Source organism: Homarus americanus, unplaced genomic scaffold (assembly GCF_018991925.1).
Source record: "Homarus americanus isolate GMGI-L3 unplaced genomic scaffold, GMGI_Hamer_2.0 scaffold31322, whole genome shotgun sequence".
NCBI classification, from domain to species: Eukaryota; Metazoa; Arthropoda; class Malacostraca; order Decapoda; family Nephropidae; genus Homarus; species Homarus americanus.
Window position 1 is genome coordinate 9,113 of NW_024754021.1, and position 22,847 is coordinate 31,959.

The 22,847-nt window shown below is 46.0% G+C and overlaps 1 protein-coding gene across 1 annotated transcript; it reads left to right on the forward strand.

The window, feature by feature from the left end:
• Positions 1–180: 180 nt before the first annotated feature.
• LOC121855676 lies at positions 181–20,855 on the forward strand (the record flags this gene model as incomplete). The annotated part of the gene is given in 4 exon segments (XM_042350748.1): positions 181–283; positions 1,459–1,517; positions 12,070–12,951; positions 18,309–20,855. Coding segments are annotated over 4 exon segments (1,091 nt in total), but the record flags the coding sequence as incomplete, so codon positions are not given.
• Positions 20,856–22,847: the final 1,992 nt, after the last annotated feature.

Sequence of the window (22,847 nt, forward strand, 5' to 3'; positions counted from 1 at the left end):
ACTGAACTGTTATATATGTTTTTGTACTTGTGATTGTTTTCGTTTTAATATATTTGTATTTGTCAGCATTTTGAATATGTGATTTATTATTTTCTGATAAAGCCAAAAAGAAACAAAACCAAGCCATGAGAGAGACAGTGATGTTGATCAGAGATGCCCTCGTCTGTTTCTCCCCCACAGCTATAGACCCACACCCCTTCGTCGACGAGTGCCCCTACGCCGGGTATTGTCTCAACGGGGGGACCTGTATGATGTTCAGGATCGTCGGCGAGCTAGTTTGTCAGTGAGTATCCTCAGTACCTGTACCTGCCCCTACTGTACCCTCTACTGTACCTATACCTACTGTACCTGTACTTGTACCTACTGCAACCTGTACCTGCCCCTACTGTACCTACTGTACCCTCCTCTACTGTACCTGCCCCTACTGTACCCTCTACTGTACCCTCCTCTACTGTACCTGCCCCTACTGTACCCTCTACTGTACCTCCTCTACTGTACCTGCCCTGTACTGCCCTCCTGTACCTGCTGTACCTACTGTACCCTACTGTACTGTGCCCCCTCTACTGTACCTGTACCTACTGTACCTGCCCCTACTGTACCTGTGTACCCTACTGTACCTGTACCCTCCTCTGTACCTGCCCCTACTGTACCTGTGCTACTGTACCTGCCCCTACTTTACCCTATACTTTCTGTACCTGTTACTGACAGTACCAGCACTAGTGACAGTAACAGCACTAGTGACAGTACCAGCACTAGTGACAGTACCAGCACTAGTGACAGTACCAGCACTAGTGACAGTACCAGCACTAGTGACAGTACCAGCACTAGTGACAGTACCAGCACTAGTGACAGTATCAGCACTAGTGACAGTACCAGCACTAGTGACAGTACCAGCACTAGTGACAGTACCAGCACTAGTGACAGTATCAGCACTAGTGACAGTACCAGCACTAGTGACAGTATCAGCACTAGTGACAGTACCAGCACTAGTGACAGTACCAGCACTAGTGACAGTACCAGCACTAGTGACAGTACCAGCACCAGTGACAGTATCAGCGCTAGTGACAGTACCAGCACAGTACCAGCACTAGTGATAGTACCAGAACTAGTGACAGTACCAGCACTAGTGACAGTACTTGCATCAGTGTGAGGGAAAACATTATGTGAGTTGTGCTGCCAGGCTTACCTCACTCACTCCTAACTCTGTACGTGTTAATTTATGTTGAAATTCAGAAGTTGACTTGATAATGTTTAGGTAATTTATGAAAAAAAATACTTGTGTAGTAATATGATGAAAGTTTTCTAATTAAATATAGTGTAGGCTCTGTGTATGTATGTGTGTTTGTATGTGTGTTTGTAGGCTGTGTATGTGTGTATGTTTGTATCTGTGTTTATATGTGAGTAGGTTTGTGTATATGTCAGCCTATTGCTTGATGTAATGGTCTTGTGTACCCACAGGTGTGCAGAAGGCTACAAGGGTCAGCGGTGCCAGGAGAAGGAAGTTTACCCAACGTTTAGTGAGTAAATCAGCTGAGTGTTGGAATGACTAACTGTCGTTCTTCTACTCTTCCTTGTGTTGTACTGTGTATCATTTTGTTGCGTTTACGGCTTTAGTGAGTATTTATATACCTTCAGAATTTTGCATCTAACTTGTTTTATTATTATTATGTGCAAGAAATAACGTAGTTATGCATTATGTTGTGGACGCATTTAATGTTATTGATGGGAATTAGCTGTTGGAAATTGATTGCATGATGATTGATGATGATGATAATGATGTTGTTGTTGTTGTTCTTATTGACATGCCACGTTCGTGGAGTATGCCTGAGGCAGGACCTGTGTGTGTGTCCTTACTGTAAGTGAACCAAACATGTTCACTCAAACAATTATTTAGTTCATACTATATATATATATATATATATATATATATATATATATATATATATATATATATATATATAGTGTGTTTCCTTCACTACCAAGAGAGTTTATATGGTGAAAGTGGTGCAGGTTTGATCGCCTTGTCTTCAGACCAGAAGGTAATATCTCACTCCTGCCTCAGGTTAACCTCCCCAAACAAAATAAAGATCTAAATGCTTAGGGCTGACGGCGCTTCATGATAAGCTGCTTTGGTGGTGTGTTATTAACACAGAGTAACAAGGAGCACCTCGGACGTTGTGTTACTGGAGTCAAGTATCAACATACACTCCTTGGCAGTATACAGTACCAATGGGTACATAACCCCACTCATCAAGGCAGCTGATAACACCTATTGCTCATTTTATCTTTACATGCAATATGGATATACATTTTAAGCCAATATTTATTTTCAATTGATTATCGCATTAAATATATCTTGCTGTCTCTTTATATTTCCTGATGAGCGGTCTTGGCATGTTCAGTACCTGTGACCTAAGAACCTGCTTGTTGCGTGTGGTTTTCACTTACCGCTGCATCACACGAGAGAGGGTCCCATCCTGGCCTCACACCACACACACATTATGCTAAAATAGTCATTGCTGCCAGTCTTTAAGTCTTCAGCGTGCTCTCTACACCCCAGCAGGGCTAAAAACATGACCCCAGATAACACTCCCTCACCCCAAATAACACTCCCTCACCCCACATAACACTCCCTCACCCCAGATAACACCCCCTCACCCCAGATAACACTCCTTCACCCCAGATAACACTCCTTCACCCCAAATAACACTCCCTCACCCCACATAACACTCCCCCACCCCAAATAACACTCCCTCACCCCAAATAACACTCCCCCACCCCAAATAACACTCCTTCACCCCAGATAACACCTTCACCCCACATAACACTCACCCCAGATAACACTCCCCACCCAAATAACACCTCACCCCAAATAACACCTCACCCCAAATAACACCCCCTCACCCCAGATAACACTCCACCCCACATAACACTCCTCACCCCAAATAACACTCCCTCACCCCAAATAACACTCCTTCACCCCAGATAACACTCCTTCACCCCAGATCCTTCACCCCAGATAACACCCCTCACCCCAAATAACACTCCCCCACATAACACTCCTCACCCCAGATAACACTCCCCTCACCCCAGATAACACTCCCTCACCCCAGATAACACTCCTTCACCCCAGCACCCCAGATCCTTCACCCCAGATAACACACCTTCACCCCAGATAACACCCCTCACCCCAAATAACACTCCCCACCCCACATAACACTCCTCACCCCAGATAACACTCCTTCACCCCAGATAACACTCCTTCACCCCACTCCCTCACCCCAGATAACCTCCCCACCCAAATAACACTCCCTCACCCCAAGATAACACTCCTCACCCCAGATAACACTCCCCCACCCCAAATAACACTCCCTCACCCCCAAGATAACACTCCTTCACCCCAGATAACACTCCTTCACCCCACATAACACTCCTCACCCCAGATAACACTCCTTCACCCCAGATACCCCCACCCCAATAACACTCCTCACCCCAGATAACACCTTCACCCCACATAACACTCCCTCACCCCAATAACACCCCACCCCACACACTCCTCACCCCACATAACACCTTCACCCCAGATAACACTCCCCAACCCCAAATAACACCTTCACCCCAGATAACACCCCTCACCCCAAATAACACCTCACCCCAGATAACACTCCTTCACCCCAAATAACCTCCCTCACCCCACATAACACTCCCCCACCCCAAATAACACTCCCTCACCTCAAATAACACTCCACCCACATAACACTCCCTCACCCCAAATAACACTCCCCCACCCCAAATCTCACCCAGATAACACTCCAGATCACTCCCCACATAACACTCCCTCACCCCAGATAATAACCTTCACCCCAGATAACACCCCCTCACCCCAAATAACACTCCCCACCCCACATAACACTCCTCACCCCAGATAACACTCCTCACCCAAGATAACACCTCACCCCAAGATAACACTCCCCACCCCAGATAACACTCCTTCACCCCAGATAACACTCCTTCACCCCAGATTCACCCCAGATAACCCCTCACCCCAGATAACACTCCTCACCCAAGATAACACTCCCTCACCCCAAGATAACCCTCACCCCGGATAACTCCTTCAGCACACACACACACACACACACACATCTCTCCCACTCACCCGTCTCCCTCCCACTCATCCATCACCTTCCCACTTGCCCAGTCACCCACTGACCCCCCCTCCTGCTCTCCCTTCACCTTCCCACCTACCACTGTCCCACAATCCCATGCCCACTCACCTGACCATTCAACCCCACTCACCTACCCATTCACCTCCTCACCTCACCCCCACCCCCTCACCCCCACTCACCCTTCACTCCCCCACTCACCTTCCCTTCACCCCCCACTCACCTACCCTTTCATCCCCACTCACCTGCCCACTCACCGACAGCAGGGATCTTAACACACTCTTCTCCCTCCACCAGTGCACTACCGGCGCCCCATTAATCGTCACAGGTCCAGGGTCGGCTTGCTCTAGGGCTGGTAGATATTACAAGTACGTGGCCAGACGCTGTCTACCCCCGTCTGTCTGTTTCTTGTGTGCCACCTTTTGACACTGTCTTGTCCTGTACTGTCTGTCTCATCTTGTTTTGTTCTGTCCAACAAGAAGCTCACAGCTCATCATGTACAGTAAAGAGAGTTTGTGAGAGCTGTACTAACCCTCCGGAGGTACACCTGATTGCGAGGCGACACACCCACCTCACACTTCCTGGTCTGTGTGTAAATTTCTTCACCTGATTTAATATTATTCATTAGTTTAAATCACATTCATAAATCCAACATGAAATATCCTTGAAAAAATCTGGTAGGAACAGTTGCTTGGTGAGTGTGTGACGGTCCATCAGCGAGGGTGTATCTTGTGTACGTTAGTTCCTTTTGTCATAGGCAATAACACCTTCCTAGCTGCGGTTGTTCTACTGTGTGTGTGTGTGTGTGTGTGTGTGTGTGTTAGTGACCACCATCAACACGACTCTGTCTTACACCTCATCACTTGGACGACTGTAAGACAACTTGACGTGACGAAAGACTACTCTGTCATTCAAACTGAGAGACATCATTCTAGTTAGTGGTGAGAGACATCAGTTTAGTGATGTAGGTTTATCACTCAACAGTGTCATTCCAGATAACTACGGTAATGACTTATCACCCCCCCCCCCCTCCCGCGTCCTCAGCGGTTAGTCCTGTCTATAGATGTGAATTGGCTGTCAGTCCTTAATGGTGGGATTTAACACCACAATTACAAATCCTCTTCAGTTCGTTGTATTCGAGGTTAAATTTTCATGGGTTATGGTCAGGTGTAAAGTGTGTTCTCACCTGGAGGAAGAAAATGAGAGTATGTGTAGTGATGTGTCAGCAAGATTCTTACTCGCTTGCCTGCCATGTGGTTCCCAAACATGGATACAAAAATTATGAGTTAGTTTGTCTTGAAAGAAATATAAATACGAGTACAAGGAGTAGAATTGATTAAAAAAAGATTAAATTTATTCTAAAAAAAAAAATATGAGTGGGGGGGGGGGGCGAGGGTTTGGTCAAAAGCAAAAGGTGGGGGACATGTGGAAATGTTTGGGAACCATTGTTGTTGCGTGACGGAGCCATGTTGATAGCGGATTTACACGAGTTCCCATGAAGAGTGATTGGTCTCTCATGAGTTCCTATCCATACACTTACGTCATTCATGAGTTCTCCTGGTAACTAACCATTTCCCCCTGGTCACACGTGAGTTACCCTGGTCACTCATCCTTTTCCCGTGGTCACGCGTGAGTTCCCTGGTCACTCATGAGATAAATACGAAAATTCATTACATATTACATATTTCAACATGAAACTCACAAGTCCAGTATTGTTTTTGTACTGCCAGCCCACCAACACCTCGTGCCACGTCTACACCCTTTATCTCTAATGAACGCTGACATATCGGGATGGACGGATGGTTTTTTGGTGACGTGACAGATAGACAGACAGACAGACTGACAGTCCTGGAAGACGAGCCTCAGCTTGTATGATTACTGACAATAAGTAGTAGTAGCAGTAGTAGTAGCAGTAGTAGTAGCAGTGAAGGTGTGGCTATTGGGGGAGGCTGGAGGCCACGTAAAAAAAAAAAAAAAAAGTAGTAGTAGTAGTAGTAGTAGTAGTAGTAGTAGTAGTAGTAGTAGTAGTAGTAGTAGTAGTATCAACTTTGGTGTAGCTACCCCTGGACGCCTACCTTACCTGACCCCTGGCACCCTTCTGCTACCTAGATATGCCCAAAGCTTCCCCCAACCAGTTCCCAAGTTATTATTATTGAAAAGAAACCCGATAATTGATATTATTGAAAACTTATGTGACGTGTTATCAAACTTTTCGACTTAATGACTGTAATGTATATAGGCTGTTATAGGAGGCAGTGCTGTATATTTTGTTTTTGCTTTTGATTTGTTAATTTAACCTTATTATTAATTTTTATTATAGTTGCTTATTTTTTTAACTGCATTCATTTGTCTTAGAATTTCTTATTAAAGTAATGAGCTAATGTTTGTTAATATGTCTAGCACTGCATGGCTTACACACACTCACACGTACTATTAACATCACCACCACACACTGTTAACATCACCACCACACACTGTTAACATCACCACCACACACTGTTAACATCACCACCACACACTGTTAACATCGCCACCACACACTGTTAACATCACCACCACACACTGTTAACATCACCACCACACACTGTTAACATCACCACCACACCGTTAACATCACCACCACGCCTAAGGCTAATATCATCAATTTCACACGTACCATTAACATCACCACCACACGTATTTGTTTAACATCAGCCACCAATAATACCAGTTAACATCACCACCACACACTGTTAACATCACCACCACACGTACTATTAACATCACCACCACACACTGTTAGCATCACCACCACACACTGTTAACATCACCACCACACGTACTATTAACATCACCACCACACACTGTTAGCATCACCACCACACACTGTTAACATCACCACCACACACTGTTAACATCACAAGTAATGTTATATTGTTTTTAATTAACTAACCAAGTAGCTTTGTGTACTAACCTGTCCAAAACGTGATCCTGTCCCAGTATCCCAGTACACCAATCCCAGTCCCATGATCTTAGTGCCCCATTCCCAGTACCATGCAATCTTACTGCCCTCACCCCAGTACCCATTTGTCACGAGACCCAGTACTCGCATCATCCAGTACTTGCATCTCCCAGTAGCCACTTCCCCCAGTATGAGACCCAGTCCACCAGACTAGTGCCTCCAGGTCTTGGTATCATGCCAAGGTGTGGTGGCAGTATAAGTGTTGGTGTCGCAGGTGCCACTGGAGGCCCCGTACACGCAGGCAGTCTGAGCTCCTACCTGTCGCTGTACCTGGCTGCTCTCCTGGCTCTAGTCTTGCTAACCCTTGGCTTCACCCTCCTAACATGCAGGTACTCCAGGTAAGCCTTGTTAACATGCCGGGGGAGAAGAATTGATACTTCTTTTACCTGCCATCTTCCTCCTCCTCTCCCCCTACTCCTCCTCCTCCTCCTCCTCCTTCTTCCTCTCCTCCTCCTCCTCTTCCTCCCCTCCTCCTCCCTCCTCTTCCTCCCCTCCTCCTCCCTCCTCCTCCTCCTCCTCCTCCTCCTCCTCCTCCTCCTCTTCCTCCTCCCTCCTCCTCCTCCTCCTCCCTCCTCCCCCTCCTCCTCGTCCTCCTCCTCCTCCTCCTCCTCCTCCTCCTCCTCCTCCTCCTCCTCCTCCTCCTCCTCCCTCCCTCCTCCTCCTCCTCTTCCTCCTCCTCCTCCCTCCCTCCTCCTCCTCTTCCTCCTCCCCTTCCTCCTCCTCCTCCTCCCCTCCTCCTCCTCCTCCTCTTCCTCCTCCTCCTCCTCCTCCTGGCTCCTTCCACACCAAATGCCAACGATGGTTTGTTTGGTTGCCGTACAGAGTTGTAATAAATGACTTCAAGTCTATTATTTTCTTAACCACATCACTTACAGCCTGTTCCTCCTACACCCACTGTTCCTCCTACACCCACTGTTCTCCTACACCCACTGTTCTTCCTACACCCACTGTTCTTCCTACACCCACTGTTCTTCCTACACCCACTGTTCCTCCTACACCCACTGTTCCTCCTATACCCACTGTTCCTCCTACACCCACTGTTCCTCCTACACCCACTGTTCTTCCTACACCCACTGTTCTTCCTACACCCACTGTTCCTCCTACACCCCCTCTCTACTGCCTTGAGAGCCTCTCTACTGCTACTAGCGGGGGTTTCTGCCAGCAGAGGGTCGGGAAAATGGAGTCAAAAACAAGCAGGTCCTGGGAAGTAGTGAAATGAAGTTGATAATGTTGAAATAGTTAGCTTGTATTAACAAATATCAGTGTACAAATGTAAAACAGATAGAAACGGGAAGAAATATATTGAGGTTTATTATACTAATAGTAGAAGCTCGTAACAAAATGACCTCAAAGCTCAGGGCCATTGAAGAAGAGAACATAGATATAATTGCATAACGGAAACATGGATAAATTCAAACAGCAAGCATTTTTTAGCAGAATTTCATATTCCAGGATATAACCTATTTAAATTTGATAGAGCAGGAAGGAGAGGGCGGTAGCAGTGCATATCAGTGCCATGAAAAGCCGCACAATCAAAAGATAAAACAACAAATAGCGACAATGAAAAGTATTTGGCAGATTATAGGTGGTGAACCGTGAGTCATTGGAAAGTTACATATGTAATCTCACTAATTTGGAGTAGGAACGATGGTAAATTGCTATGGAGGAAGGAAGAAGGCATCTGATAGAAAATAATGTATGTATTCTAGGTGATTTAACTTTTAGTTTAGATTGGAAAAATCAACTTACGTATAATGAATCTGAAGATTTTCTAGAAGCAGTACAAGAGTGTTTTATGGTCAATTCCAGCAACTCACTCAATTAGAGTGGAAATAATATCCCTATTGAGTCTTTTAGAATAATGAAATTCAGTAAAAGGATTTTGGGATTGGAGACTAACTAGGAAACAGTGATCATAAAGCCATATATTTGGGCAGTATAATATGGATGGCAGGAAGAAGGAAAATTGCCCTTGATCCCGGATTTTAGAAGGCCACCATGTAGCTTAAGGACTTAAGTGATGAGACCCTTATATCAAAGATTAATCCCCACACCTCCCGAAATCTGTCAATTGTAGATGGATAACCTCTGAATTTAATTTAGCAGCTACTTATGAACAATTTATTGCGACAATCAATAATGCCTAAAATAAAACACATCATCCCTAAAAGAAAATTAGATCGACACGAAATCCAACTAAAATATTGAAGGGATTCTTAGGATCTTCTAGGGAAAAAGTAGGTATAGGTATAGAAAAGTTAGAAGAAAAATTGCCTTACTTGGTTACTACTAGAATCCGCACAAGACAGGTAAAAAATGAAATTAGGGAAAGGAAGAGAAAACAGGAAATCAAGGTAGCAAACTAATCGAAAAGGTCCCAAAGCTTTTTATCAACTGTATAAATCAAAGGTTAGAGATATAATAGTCTCTTAAAACTATTTACAGGAGAATGACTGATGATGATAGAAATGTAATGTTGAATAGTGTTGCTATTCGTATTCGCCAAAATGAAAACCTGGTGCTAATAAAGTCGCAGAAGTTCGCAGTAGTGGTAGCTGGATAAAGAGTAGAAAATATGCTGATGAATATCACGAATAATATTAGTAACTATGTCAAAGTAATTAATAAACTGAAGTTTCATAAATCGCCTGGTCCAGACGAGGTATATGCTAGAATATTAAAGAATGGAGATGAGTTGAGTAATCCAGCTGAAGTGTTTTATTTAATAAAGTCAGTTAGGAATCGGGCCTAGGTGCTGGGTGCTTTGGAAACTGGCAAATGTAGTTCCGATTTCAAAAGGTGATAAATCAATAGCATCAAATTAATATCACCATTAGTCTCAGATAATGTCAATCATAGGTAAAGTTGCTAGAGTCAATTATTGCTACAAAAATTGGTGAAGCCAAAATTGGGAAACATCTTTAACTTAATTATTCTTCTTGCGTCGGTTCACTCCAGACGTTTTGTTTGGCCACAAATTTGCTTAGTTTTTTTCTCAGAAGCATATGAAGTGGTAGATAATGATGCTGTCATAATATTATAACTTATTTAGATTTCAGTAAGCATTCGATAGAGTCCTCAAGAGACGATATGGTAGAAGCACAGAATAGTGATCAGTATTAAAATGGATAGCTTCATGGTTAACTTGCAGGAAACAAAGAGTCAGTATTAAATGATTTCAGTGTCGATTAGTGTGGTCAAAAGTGGAGTCTTGTGGGGATCTTATAGGGCCTCATGGTTAGTTATATTCATTAATGATCTTGATTTTAGGGGAACAACTAGTAGGATTAGTAAATTCTGGTAGATAGATACCAAAAATGGGGGAGAGTGATACCAGACAGTGACTTTGAACACCTTCAAAGAGATCAGATACCTTATATGAGTGGTCAGTGAGATCAGCAAACGAATTTTAATACTGATAAAATGCAAGTACTACAGATAGGAAGACGAATACAAACGTTAAGTATAAACCAGGTAACACGAAATAGAAAACTCAGTTTAGAAAAAGATCTAGGTGTATTTGTTAAAGGTACTGATTTAAGTCCTTAGAAATGCATGTAATAGTTGCCCGCACAAGGCAAACAGAGCCCCAAGTTCATATCTAGGTCTGTGAGTAACAGAACTGCTGACGTTATTCTTGAAACTTCACTCTAGCATTATGAGGCCACATGGATTATGTGGTTCTGCCCTGGTGTCCTTATTATAGAATGGACATAGATTCTTTTGAGGAGAGTACAAGAAGAATGACAAAAACAGATCAGGAAGATGTTAGAAACCTCCTATATGAAGAAAGACCGAAAAGCTTTAGAAGGTATCTATTGAGAGGGGAGATAGGGAGGTGCAAGGCGGGGTAAGTGATTAACAAGGGTAAAGTTAAAGATGTTCTAGCTCAGTAATAACGAAAGAACTAGGAACAAATGGCTTTTAAATTAGATAAATTGATTCAGAAAGGATAGGCGGGCAATTGGTTGGTAATAGAGTTGTGGATATGGAATAGTTACTGAGTGCTATAGTAGGATCAGGGACGTGTTAGAGCTTCAAGACGAAGTTGGCAGGGCACATGGAAGTGCTGGATGGTGAAAAGGATCTGCTCTGGTAGCCAGTCGGCCTCCCGTAGTATCCCACTTTCTTATGTTCTTGTTCTTATGTTTTCCCTATACCCACTGTTCCTCCTACACCTGTTCCTCCTACACCCACTGTTCCTCCTACACCCACTGTTCCTCCTACACCCACTGTTCCTCCTACACCCACTGTTCTTCCTACACCCACTGTTCTTCCTACACCCACTGTTCCTCCTACACCCACTGTTCCTCCTACACCCACTGTTCTTCCTACACCCACTGTTCTTCCTACACCCACTGTTCCTCCTACATCCACTGTTCCTCCTACACCCACTGTGTGCACTAGTTAACACAGGTGAGATGACTGTGTGCACTAGTTAACACAGGTGAGATGACTGTGTGCACTAGTTAACACAGGTGAGATGACTGTGTGCACTAGTTAACACAGGTGAGATGACTGTGTGCACTAGTTAACACAGGTGAGATGACTGTGTGCACTAGTTAACACAGGTGAGATGACTGTGTGCACTAGTTAACACAGGTGTTAGGAAACAGGTAAGTCTCACTATGTATTGCCTCGTAGTCGTGCCTGGCATGATGCATGTTCGTACACTCGCTGGCTTCTTATCATACTGTATAATAGTGTTTTATTGCATTTTTTTCTATAAATTTATAAATAGTTTTGTAATCCAATGATTCGTATTGTATTTGTATCATTACATTAAATTCTGCTAACCATTAATTATTTGTTTCCTGAATGAATATTAAAGATTAATTAAACTTAACAGTATCCTAAATCATTGTAATCACGTTAAAGTGTGTAAAGATGTTGTTGGTCCCACAGATCGCAGTTGTCACGGGCCACTGAGAAACATCCGTCACTCACACGGTCGTCGATGTCCACGCAATCAGCCGGCGGCCCTGTGGGAGTTGCTGCAGCAGACCCTCGCCCGCAAGCACAAGGTGTCTCCGTGGACCAAGACACAACTCCTGAGCTGGTCTCCCACCCACACAGGGAGCGCTTACTGGCTCCATTACATGCGTCCTGCCCAACACTCTCAAACTCGACCCCAAAGCAGAGGGAACAACAAGACAGCGCCCACCCTCAGTGGTCCTGGGCCTACGACCAGTGGCCTCCTGCAGCCTCCCTCCTCCCCAGGATTCCTTCCGCTGCCCCACACAACCGAGCATCCAGAGGTATTAGATTCTCTTCTTCCCGACCTCGATCGTTCGCATGTTACCAGGCGCAGAGATCCCGTAGGTCTCTCAATGCCACCCTCGAGTCCTCCGGCCGCATCTCAGCCAGTACCTACTCGAACACACGGCCTTCGACTGACCACTCCACCCAGCTCTCTAATGAGGAGCGTCAAACATGACGCTGTACAAGACCCACAGCTGGATATCCTCCTACATTCACCTCCTCCACAGCTTAGTGAGGACAGTGAGAGTGAATATGCACACCACATCCGCTATAAGAGTCGGCTACGGCGCCGTCACCACCACAGGCACCATCTTACAGACCCGAGGGATCGACCTCCGCACAATAGTTTGGAAGAAGCTCATGTACCACAATTTACTAGACCGACGGGGGACCAGAGAATGACGAGTTGGTCTGGATTGGTCCCTCAAGGTAAACCCCAGCACCCCGTCTTCTCTCTACCTGACCACGCCCCGCCAGCACAACCAACGACAGTGACGCCCTTATTCCACACAGGGGCATTATCAGGTAGAGGAGCTAGTACGCGGCTGATGTACTGAGAAGTGATAACATAATACATAACAAACCAAAACGAACCCAACAAAACCTAACCAAACCTATCAAGGATACCTATCCTGACCCATCCTAACCTAACCTAACCCATTCCAACCTCGCCTAACTAAAGCAAACTAAACCTATCAAGGTAACCTAACCTAACCTATCCTAACCTAACCTAACCTAACCTAACCTAACCTAACCTAACCTAACCTTTAGTTGATAATCTTTCTTCCCTTTTTTTCGCCACAATGTTGCTTCACTCGCTGTCTTTTACAGGTACTTTAACAGGCACTCTTCGGTGGATTTGACATCCTGTGTACCGCTGTGCAGGATGTGGGCTCGTACCACTCGTCTTGCCCGCAGTGCCCATCATTTCCCTGTGGATGTCGGTCACACTAGAATAACCCGTTATAGTACCTCCTTCTTTCTTTACACAGCCAAACTGTGGAATGCTCTGCCTTCTTCTGTGTTTCCATGCTCATACATTCTGTCTCACTTCAAAAAGCTGGTTTTCCGGCATCTTTGTGGTGTAGATTAATATAATCTTTTTCTTTTCTAATTTTAATTTCTTTTTACTCTTATGGTTCTTGTATATCATCTTCCATTAGGAAATTAAATACCATAAACTAACAAGCCGAAATTATGTCACCTACACGACCAATCTGATAACACCACAACCACTTATACCAGTACACCACTACTACACCACCACTACTCCCACCAGTGCACCACCACTACTCACACCACTACTACACCACCACTACTCACACCACTACACCACCACTACACCACCACAACTCAAACCACTACACTCACAACACCACTACACTCCACACCACCACCACACACCACCACTACACACACCACCACTACACCACCACTACACCACCACTACCTCACACCACCACTACACCACCACTGCTCACACACCACTACACCACCACTACACTCACACCACCTCTACTCACTACACCACCCTACTCACACCACTACACCACCCTCTCAAACCACTACACTCACACCACCACTACACCACCACTACACTGACACACCACTACACCACCACACACTCACACACCACACACCACCACTACACTCACACCACCACTACACCACCACTACACTCACACACCACTACACCCACTACACTCCACCACCACTACACCACCACTACACTCACACCACCACTACACCACCACTACCTCACACCACCACTACTCACACCACTACACCACCACTACACTCACACCACCACTACACCACCGCTACACTCCACCACCACTACTCACACCACTATACCACCACTGCACTCACCACCACTACACCTCCACTACCTCCCACCCACCACTACACTCACACCACCACTACACCACCACTACACTCCACCACCACTACACCACCACTACACTCACACCACCCACTACACTCACACCACCACTACACTCACACCACCACTACTCACACCACCACGACACCACCACTACACTAACATCCAACACTACACTCACACCACTACCTCACACCACCACTACACTCACACCACTACTGCACTCACACCACCACTACACTAACACACTACTACACCCACCACTACACTCACACCACCACTACACTAACACACTACTACACCACCACTACACTCACACCACCACTCACACCACCACTACTCACACCACCACTACACTCACACCACCACTACACTCACATCACCAGTACACTCCACACCACCACTACACTCACACCACCACTACGACCACCACCACTACCTCACATCACCACTACACTCACACCACCACTACACCACTACTCCACCCCACTACTCACCACCACTGCACCACCACTACAACACACCAACACCACCACTACTCACACACCACTACTCACACCACCACTACTCACACCACCCACACCCACCACACTCACACCACTACACCACCACTACACTTACACCACCACACACCCACCACCTCACACCACCACTACACTCCACCACCACTACACTACTCCACACCACCACTACGTTACACCACCACTACACTCACACCACCACTACCTCACCACCACTACACTACTCCACACCACCCTAAACCACCACTACACGACCACCACTACTCACATCACCACTACACTCACACCAACACTACACTCCACCACCACTACACTCTCACCAACACTACCCCCACACCACCACTACATTCACACCACTACCTCATACCACCACTACGACCACCACTACTCACACTACCCCCTCTCACACCACCACTGCACCCACCACTACACCTAACACACCCACCACCACACCACCACCACTACTCACACCACCACTACACTTACACCACCACTACCTCACACCACCACTACACTCACACCACTCCCATCACCACTACACACTCACCACCACCACTCCACCACCACTACACTCACACCACCACTACACCTAATCCACACCACCACTACACTCACACACCACTACCACTAACACCACCACTACACTCACACACCACCACACCATTACACTCACACCACCACTACACTACTCACACCACCACTACACTCACACCACCACTACCTCCACACCGCTACCACCACACTCACACCACCACTACACCACTACACCACCACTACCTCACACCAATACTACACCACCACTACCCACACCACCACTACACCCACACACACCACCACTACACTCACACCAATGCACACACCCACTCACACCACCACTACACTCACACCACCACTACACTCCTACACCACTCACACCACCACTACGCTACACCCCACTACCTCACACCACCACTCACACCACCACTACACTACTCACCACTACACCACCACTACACCACTACTCATCACCACTACACTCACACCACTACCTCTCACCACCCACTCACACCAACACTACATACACCACCACTACACTCACACCACCACTACACTCCACCACCACTACACTCCATACCACTACACTAATCACACCACCACCACACACCTACCTCACCACTACACTCACACTACCGCCACCACCAATACCTCCACACCACCACTACACTACACCACCACTACACTCACCAATACTACCACCACCACTACCACTACCTCCACACCACCTCTACATTTACACCACCACTACCACCACTACACTCACACCCACTACCCACCACACACCACCACTACCTCACACCAATGCTACACACCACCACTCACACCACCACCATCACACCACCACACACTCGCACCACCACTCACTCACCACCACACTTACACCACCACTACACTCCACACCACCACTACACTCACACCACCACTACACTACTCCACACCACCACTCACACCACTACGACCACCACTACTCCATCACCACTACACTCACCACCACTACCTCCACCACACCACCACATTCACCACCACTACACTCCCACCACTACACCACCATTACACTTACACCACCACTACATCACCCACCACTACACCACCACTACATTCACACCATCACTACGCTCACCACCACTACCTCCACCACTACCTCACTACACTCACCACCACTACACCCATTACACTCCACCACCACTACACCACCATTACACTCACACTCACACCACCACATTCACACCACCGCTCACCACCACTACACTCACACCACCACTACACCACCATTACACTTACACCACCACTACACTCACACCACTACTACACCACATGTTAACAACCTTCACAGTGGCACATGTTAAGAACCTTCACAGTGACACATGTTAACAACCCCTTATGACACATGTTAACAACCTTCACAGTGGCACATGTTAAGAACCTTCACAGTGACACATGTTAACAACCTTCACAGTGGCACATGTTAACAACCTTCACAGTGGCACATGTTAACAGCCATCACAGTGACACATGTTAACAACCTTCACAGTGGCACATGTTAACAACCTTCACAGTGGCACATGTTAACAACCTTCAAAGTGACACATGTTAACAACCCTTACAGTGACACATGTTAACAACCTTCACAGTGGCACATGTTAACAACTTTCACAGTGACACATGTTAACAGCCATCACAGTGACACATGTTAACAACCTTCACAGTGGCACATGTTAACAACCCTTCACATGACACATGTTAACAACCCACAGTGACACATGTTAACAACCTTCAGTGACACATGTTAGCAACCTCACAGTGGCACATGTTAACAACCCCTACCGTGGCACATGTTAACAACCTTCACAGTGGCATGTTAACAACTTTACAATGGCACATGTTAAGAACCTTCACAGTGGCACATGTTAACAACCTTCACAGTGACGCATGTTAACAACCTTCACAGTGGCACATGTTAACAACCTTCACAGTGGCACATGTTAACAACGCTACAGTGACACATGTTAACAACCTTCACAGTGGCACATGTTAACAGCCTTTACAGTGGCACATGTTAACAACCTTCACAGTGACGCATGTTAACAACCTTCATAGTGGCACATGTTAACAACGCCACAGTGGCACATGTTAACAACCTTCACAGTGACGCATGTTAACAACCTTCACAGTGGCACATGTTAACAACCCTTACAGTGGCACATCAGTTAAAACCTTCACAGTGGCGCATGTTCACCCTACAATGGCACATGTTAACAGCCATCACAGTGGCACATGTTAACAACCCTTACAGTGGCACATGTTAACAACCCCTTACGGCATGTTAACAACCTTCACAGTGGCACATGTTTACAACCTTCACAGTGGCACATGTTAACAACCCTCACAGTGGCACATGTTAACAACCCTTACAGTGGCACATGTTAACAACCTTCACAGTGGCACATGTTAACAACCTTTACAATGGCACATGTTAACAACCTTCACAGTGGCACATGTTAACAACCTTTACAATGGCACATGTTAACAACCTTCACAGTGGCACATGTTAACAACCTTCACAGTGGCACATGTTAACAACCTTCACAGTGACGCGTAACAACCTTCACAGTGGCACATCTTAACAACCTTCACAGTGGCACAGTTTCGTATATTCTGATGATGATAACATGTGTAGAGGAAGTATTGATGACTGTGGCTCTTGTGTAGTGTTTATTTTACTTGCGTCACGTGTTAGGTTGCTATAATGAGCAGACAGGTGAAGCAACACAGTTATTTGATCTGTGTAAGATGTTGCGGTTTAGACCAGATAAAGTTATATACTGTTCTGCCTACTGCACGACTTTTAACACTAATGCTGACCATGTATAAAAAAACATTTAATGTTTATGTGTGTGTGTATATGTAATATTTTTTATATATTTCTTTGTTTTTTTTTTCAGATAAAAGCTTTATGTTAACACAAGCGTCCCTGCACTCCACATGTTAGGTGGAAGAGGCGTGCTAGGCGTCACCTGCTGGAGCTGGTGACGTCTGAAATACTCAGCTGTACTTACGGAATTCCACTGCTGTCAGTGGCACTGCCGGGGTCGTGTGATCTATAATTGTTCTTGTTGGGTGAGGCAGCACGCCGTCAACTACGGAGGCAAGAAGGAAGCATTAGAGGTGTTGTGGGCATGCTGCTGCACATGACCATTATGGAACAAAGGGTTGTGAGGTGCCACAGTGTAGTGTAAGCAAGCCAAAGAAACAAGTAGTCATAGATATAAGCAAGCCTGCATTGGATCCATGGTGCCTGGGACAGTATGCGGACGCGTCCACCTGTTGAGAGAAGTTACGAGACAAAAGTGAGCTTCCTTCTCAAGGATAAGAGGCCCCCATCAGTGGCACTCCACTGACCAGCACAGTACTCGTGTTGGCACTCTTGGAGTCCTCGGGTGGGTGTGCCAACCAGTAGGCCGACCGTGCCCTTGTGCCATCACCACCTGCACGTGAACCAGTCAGGAAGCGTAAGGAGTCGTGATGAGCGGTGGTGCTCTGCATGAGCACCACACAAACTCCCACGACTTTCCTTGGACTTGTGTGCTCTCTCTGTGAGCACTTGTGTTCTAAGTTGTGCACACCAGTTTGGTCGGTCACATCCTGGGGATCAGAGAATAAAAGACATGTATACTTGTACATAGCCATATAAACTATATAATAAGCTCTGTGTTTACAATGTTGTGTCTAGTGCTTCTGTTTGGCAACAATGTGAGACTGAAGTGTTAGTGTAAATACTGGTAAAGTGGCCCGAGTGGTGGTGTTTGTACACACAATGGAACGTGCCTTGATTGACTTTGCATTTACATCAGTGTAGAACCGGATAGACCAGTTGATTTGGTTTATGTAATTTTATTAGATATTTGGTGTACATAATTTGTCTTCCTTCTTTACTTTTAGTTGTATATTTCTGTCCTGGTAATATGAGTTAGCGTGGTGCACCAGGATGGATGGCGCCAGAACTGCCTATGTCATTCTAAACCTTCTATTCATTCTTTAATTATTTTGTTACAAATTACATGAAAAATCACGCAGGTACGCTTCAGCACCAACACTTCTTGTCCAGTAAGGTGCTTCACCCTCCGGCAGTTGAGGTGTAGAAGGTTCATATACTTGCCATGGTACTAAATGTATGCGTTTAGGTAGCGTCTAGGTGAGAGCATCAGCAGGTAACTGTTCAGGTTATACAACAATAATTAACTGCGAATGTCTTATTTATTCAAAATTACAGGAGATTTTGTTGATTGAAGCTTCAGTAGTGCCTTAAAGATATGATTTATGGTAAAGGCGGGACGAAAGTGAGTAGGGAAGGAGATGTACAGGAGTGATGCGCCTCCCTTCACACAGCCCCTCACGCTGCCAACTTCATCACCTAAATTTTATGCCCTATTTTGGACTTACCGACTTGTCATTTAATTTTCTAATTTTAATATGACGTTAACGCAGAGATGTGGCTTGAGGAGGACCAGAGGCAAAAACTTTACCACTTGTTCACTACCTGGGTCCTCCATCAACGTAAAATTTACTGGAACAAAAATATTATGAAAGAGAATGAAGACAGCAGTCAGACGGAGAAAGGTACTGTACTATACTGTTTTGACAGTACTGTACTGTACTGTACTGTACTGTACTGTACTGTACTGTACTGTACTGTACTTCAATCATTTGTTTTTATAATTTATCACTTGGTGGTAATACAAGTGCCAACACTCAACAGTTGTCTCTTCTACGGAGTTATTAAACTTACCGTCAGTATGAGAGAGCTTTAGCTTTCCCCGGATGGTAACAAATAAAGTCAGTTTTCTCATTAATGAGGAAGAATTAGAGTTACATTAAGCACATCTTACCGAGTAAAGGGTCTCCTTCTATACTCTAGATATGATATAAAGGCATCAGGAGCTGGGAGAGCAGGATCACACCAACCCTTGTGACTTGTGGAGCGAATAATTTGTTTGGCTGCTAAATTTTTTAAGCATAAGCCCCTTCCTTCCCCATGTTCGACCAGCCACTTCAGTTCTCTCTCTCTTTACTTACATTTGAGGCGGCACCCGCGTTGCTGCTTGTTGAAACCAGCAGGTGAGGTACTGAAGGACATTCTACTTCTTAGTTAGGGTACCCTATCATACTCCTTGTGAAGTTTTCTCGTCTTTTCAAGAATCTAATATTTTCTCCCTATTATTTTCTACTCGCCGAGCTGGCTGGCTAGCTCTGGTTAATGGTTTTGTATGGTACGAGGTTTGATAAAGTATGTTTTTCGGCATTTAGGTGTCTCCTAGTACGGACAGTGGCCTGCCAGGCTCGTCCAGTGCCCCATGGGAGAGGGGATGGTCAGGAACCGTCTCCCCTACCACCTGGGACAGACAGGCCCTGCACCTGCTCGGGGCTCTGCTCTTACCCCCTCCCTACAAGTGAAGTTTATCTATAAATTACACAATACACCATAGTGGCACAACCTGCCGCACAGTGGGTGCCATTACTCCTCTGTTTCAGGGGTAGGGTGGCACAACCTGCTGCACAGTGGGTGCCATTACTCCTCTGTTTCAGGGGTAGGGTGGCACAACCTGCCACACAGTGGGTGCCATTACTCCTCTGTTTCAGGGGTAGGGTGGCACAACCTGCTGCACAGTGGGTGCCATTACTCCTCTGTTTCAGGGGTAGGGTGGCACAACCTGCCACACAGTGGGTGCCATTACTCCTCTGTTTCAGGGGTAGGGTGGCACAACCTGCTGCACAGTGGGTGCCATTACTCCTCTGTTTCAGGGGTAGGGTGGCACAACCTGCTGCACAGTGGGTGCCATTACTCCTCTGTTTCAGGGGTAGGGTGGCACAACCTGCCGCACAGTGGGTGCCATTACCTCTGTTTCAGTAGGGGTGGCACAACCTGCTGCACAGTGGGTGCCATTACTCCTCTGTTTCAGGGGTAGGGTGGCACAACCTGCTGCACAGTGGGTGCCATTACTCCTCTGTTTCAGGGGTAGGGTGGCACAACCTGCTGCACAGTGGGTGCCATTACTCCTCTGTTTCAGGGGTAGGGTGGCACAACCTGCCGCACAGTGGGTGCCATTACTCCTCCGTGTCGAGGGGGTGGGGACAGTACTACTTGATCTCATTCCCTGGTTAGTGGCAGTAGTTGACCAGATCCCACACTCCCGCTGCCTCCGGAATTCCTAGGCTAGCCTGTAGTTTGGTTCATGCAGTGATCTTCTAAGGAGGAGGACCTGCATCGCTGAGGTGTGACGGCGGTCCCCGGGTCTCCACCCAGGTCTGGACTACAACCTTCACTCTTAGTGGAAGAGGAGGAAGGTGTGTCCTTCTGGTGGCCGGGGGTTCAGCCAGGCATGTGTCGTGGTCCAGCTTGAGCTCTGTGTAGGCCTCACTCTCGTTCGCTTAACTGCCGTCCTGATGTCACCTGTGCAGACAAGGCAGCCAACCTGTGCATTCTCACCATTCATCTCCACCCTTCTCTCCACTGTGAGTGAGGCGATACTAGTGTAGCTATGGTTTAGGTTGGGTGCCCTGCCTCCACACACACACACACACACACACACACACACACACACACACACACACACACACACACACACACACACACACACACACACTCACCTTCGGGTGGCCAGCAGAGTGGCCATGGTTCCCCCTCCGGCCACACTATAATTCCACTTGCCACAAACCAACTACCTCAGTTGATCGTGTACAGTTCTTCGTCAAGGTGCGTGTAGTGCGTTCAAGTAATCAAAAGATATCGGTCGGGGACGACAATAATAGACCAGTATCGGGACTCTGGGGCGTCTGAGGCTTCAGTGAGCAGAGGCCCTCAACACTACTAGGGTGTCGACGTTTCTTTCCACTCTCTGAGTTACATTATTACATTGAACAATAAGTTTGTTTTTCTGTATTCCATTGATTTCAGTTGCAAGGTCACGTAGGTTAAGGTCACGAGGGTCAAACAGTCAAAAGAAGAAGCCGATCATTGTGAAGTAAACATGAAAGGTAACAGCCGACGCAGTGAGTCCCGTTCGGTCAAATTTTATTGTAATTAATTTTAATTTTTTTATAATTATCGCCGGGGGGGTGGACCAAGGCTCTCCTCTATACCACTTGTTATTCTCTCTCATGTCCTCTGTGCGCTATGTTTGCCAGTGTCCAAAAAGCAAAAAGTAGTTTTGCTACAGACTGAGTCCAGTGTATAACATTCTTAACTATGCATAATAGATGTTTTATTTATTTTTGCTGCTCATTACGTGTCATATATGAAAAAAAATTGATGTTCCAAACCTTCAAATGATAAGAGCTAGACAGACGACCATTTCAAGTGATGATGATGATGATGATGATGATGATGATGATGATGATGATAAGATCCATAAATAATACCCCCCCCCCCAAAAAAAAAGTAAATAAAAATAAAGAAGCCAATATGAATGATTTTAAAACTGTAA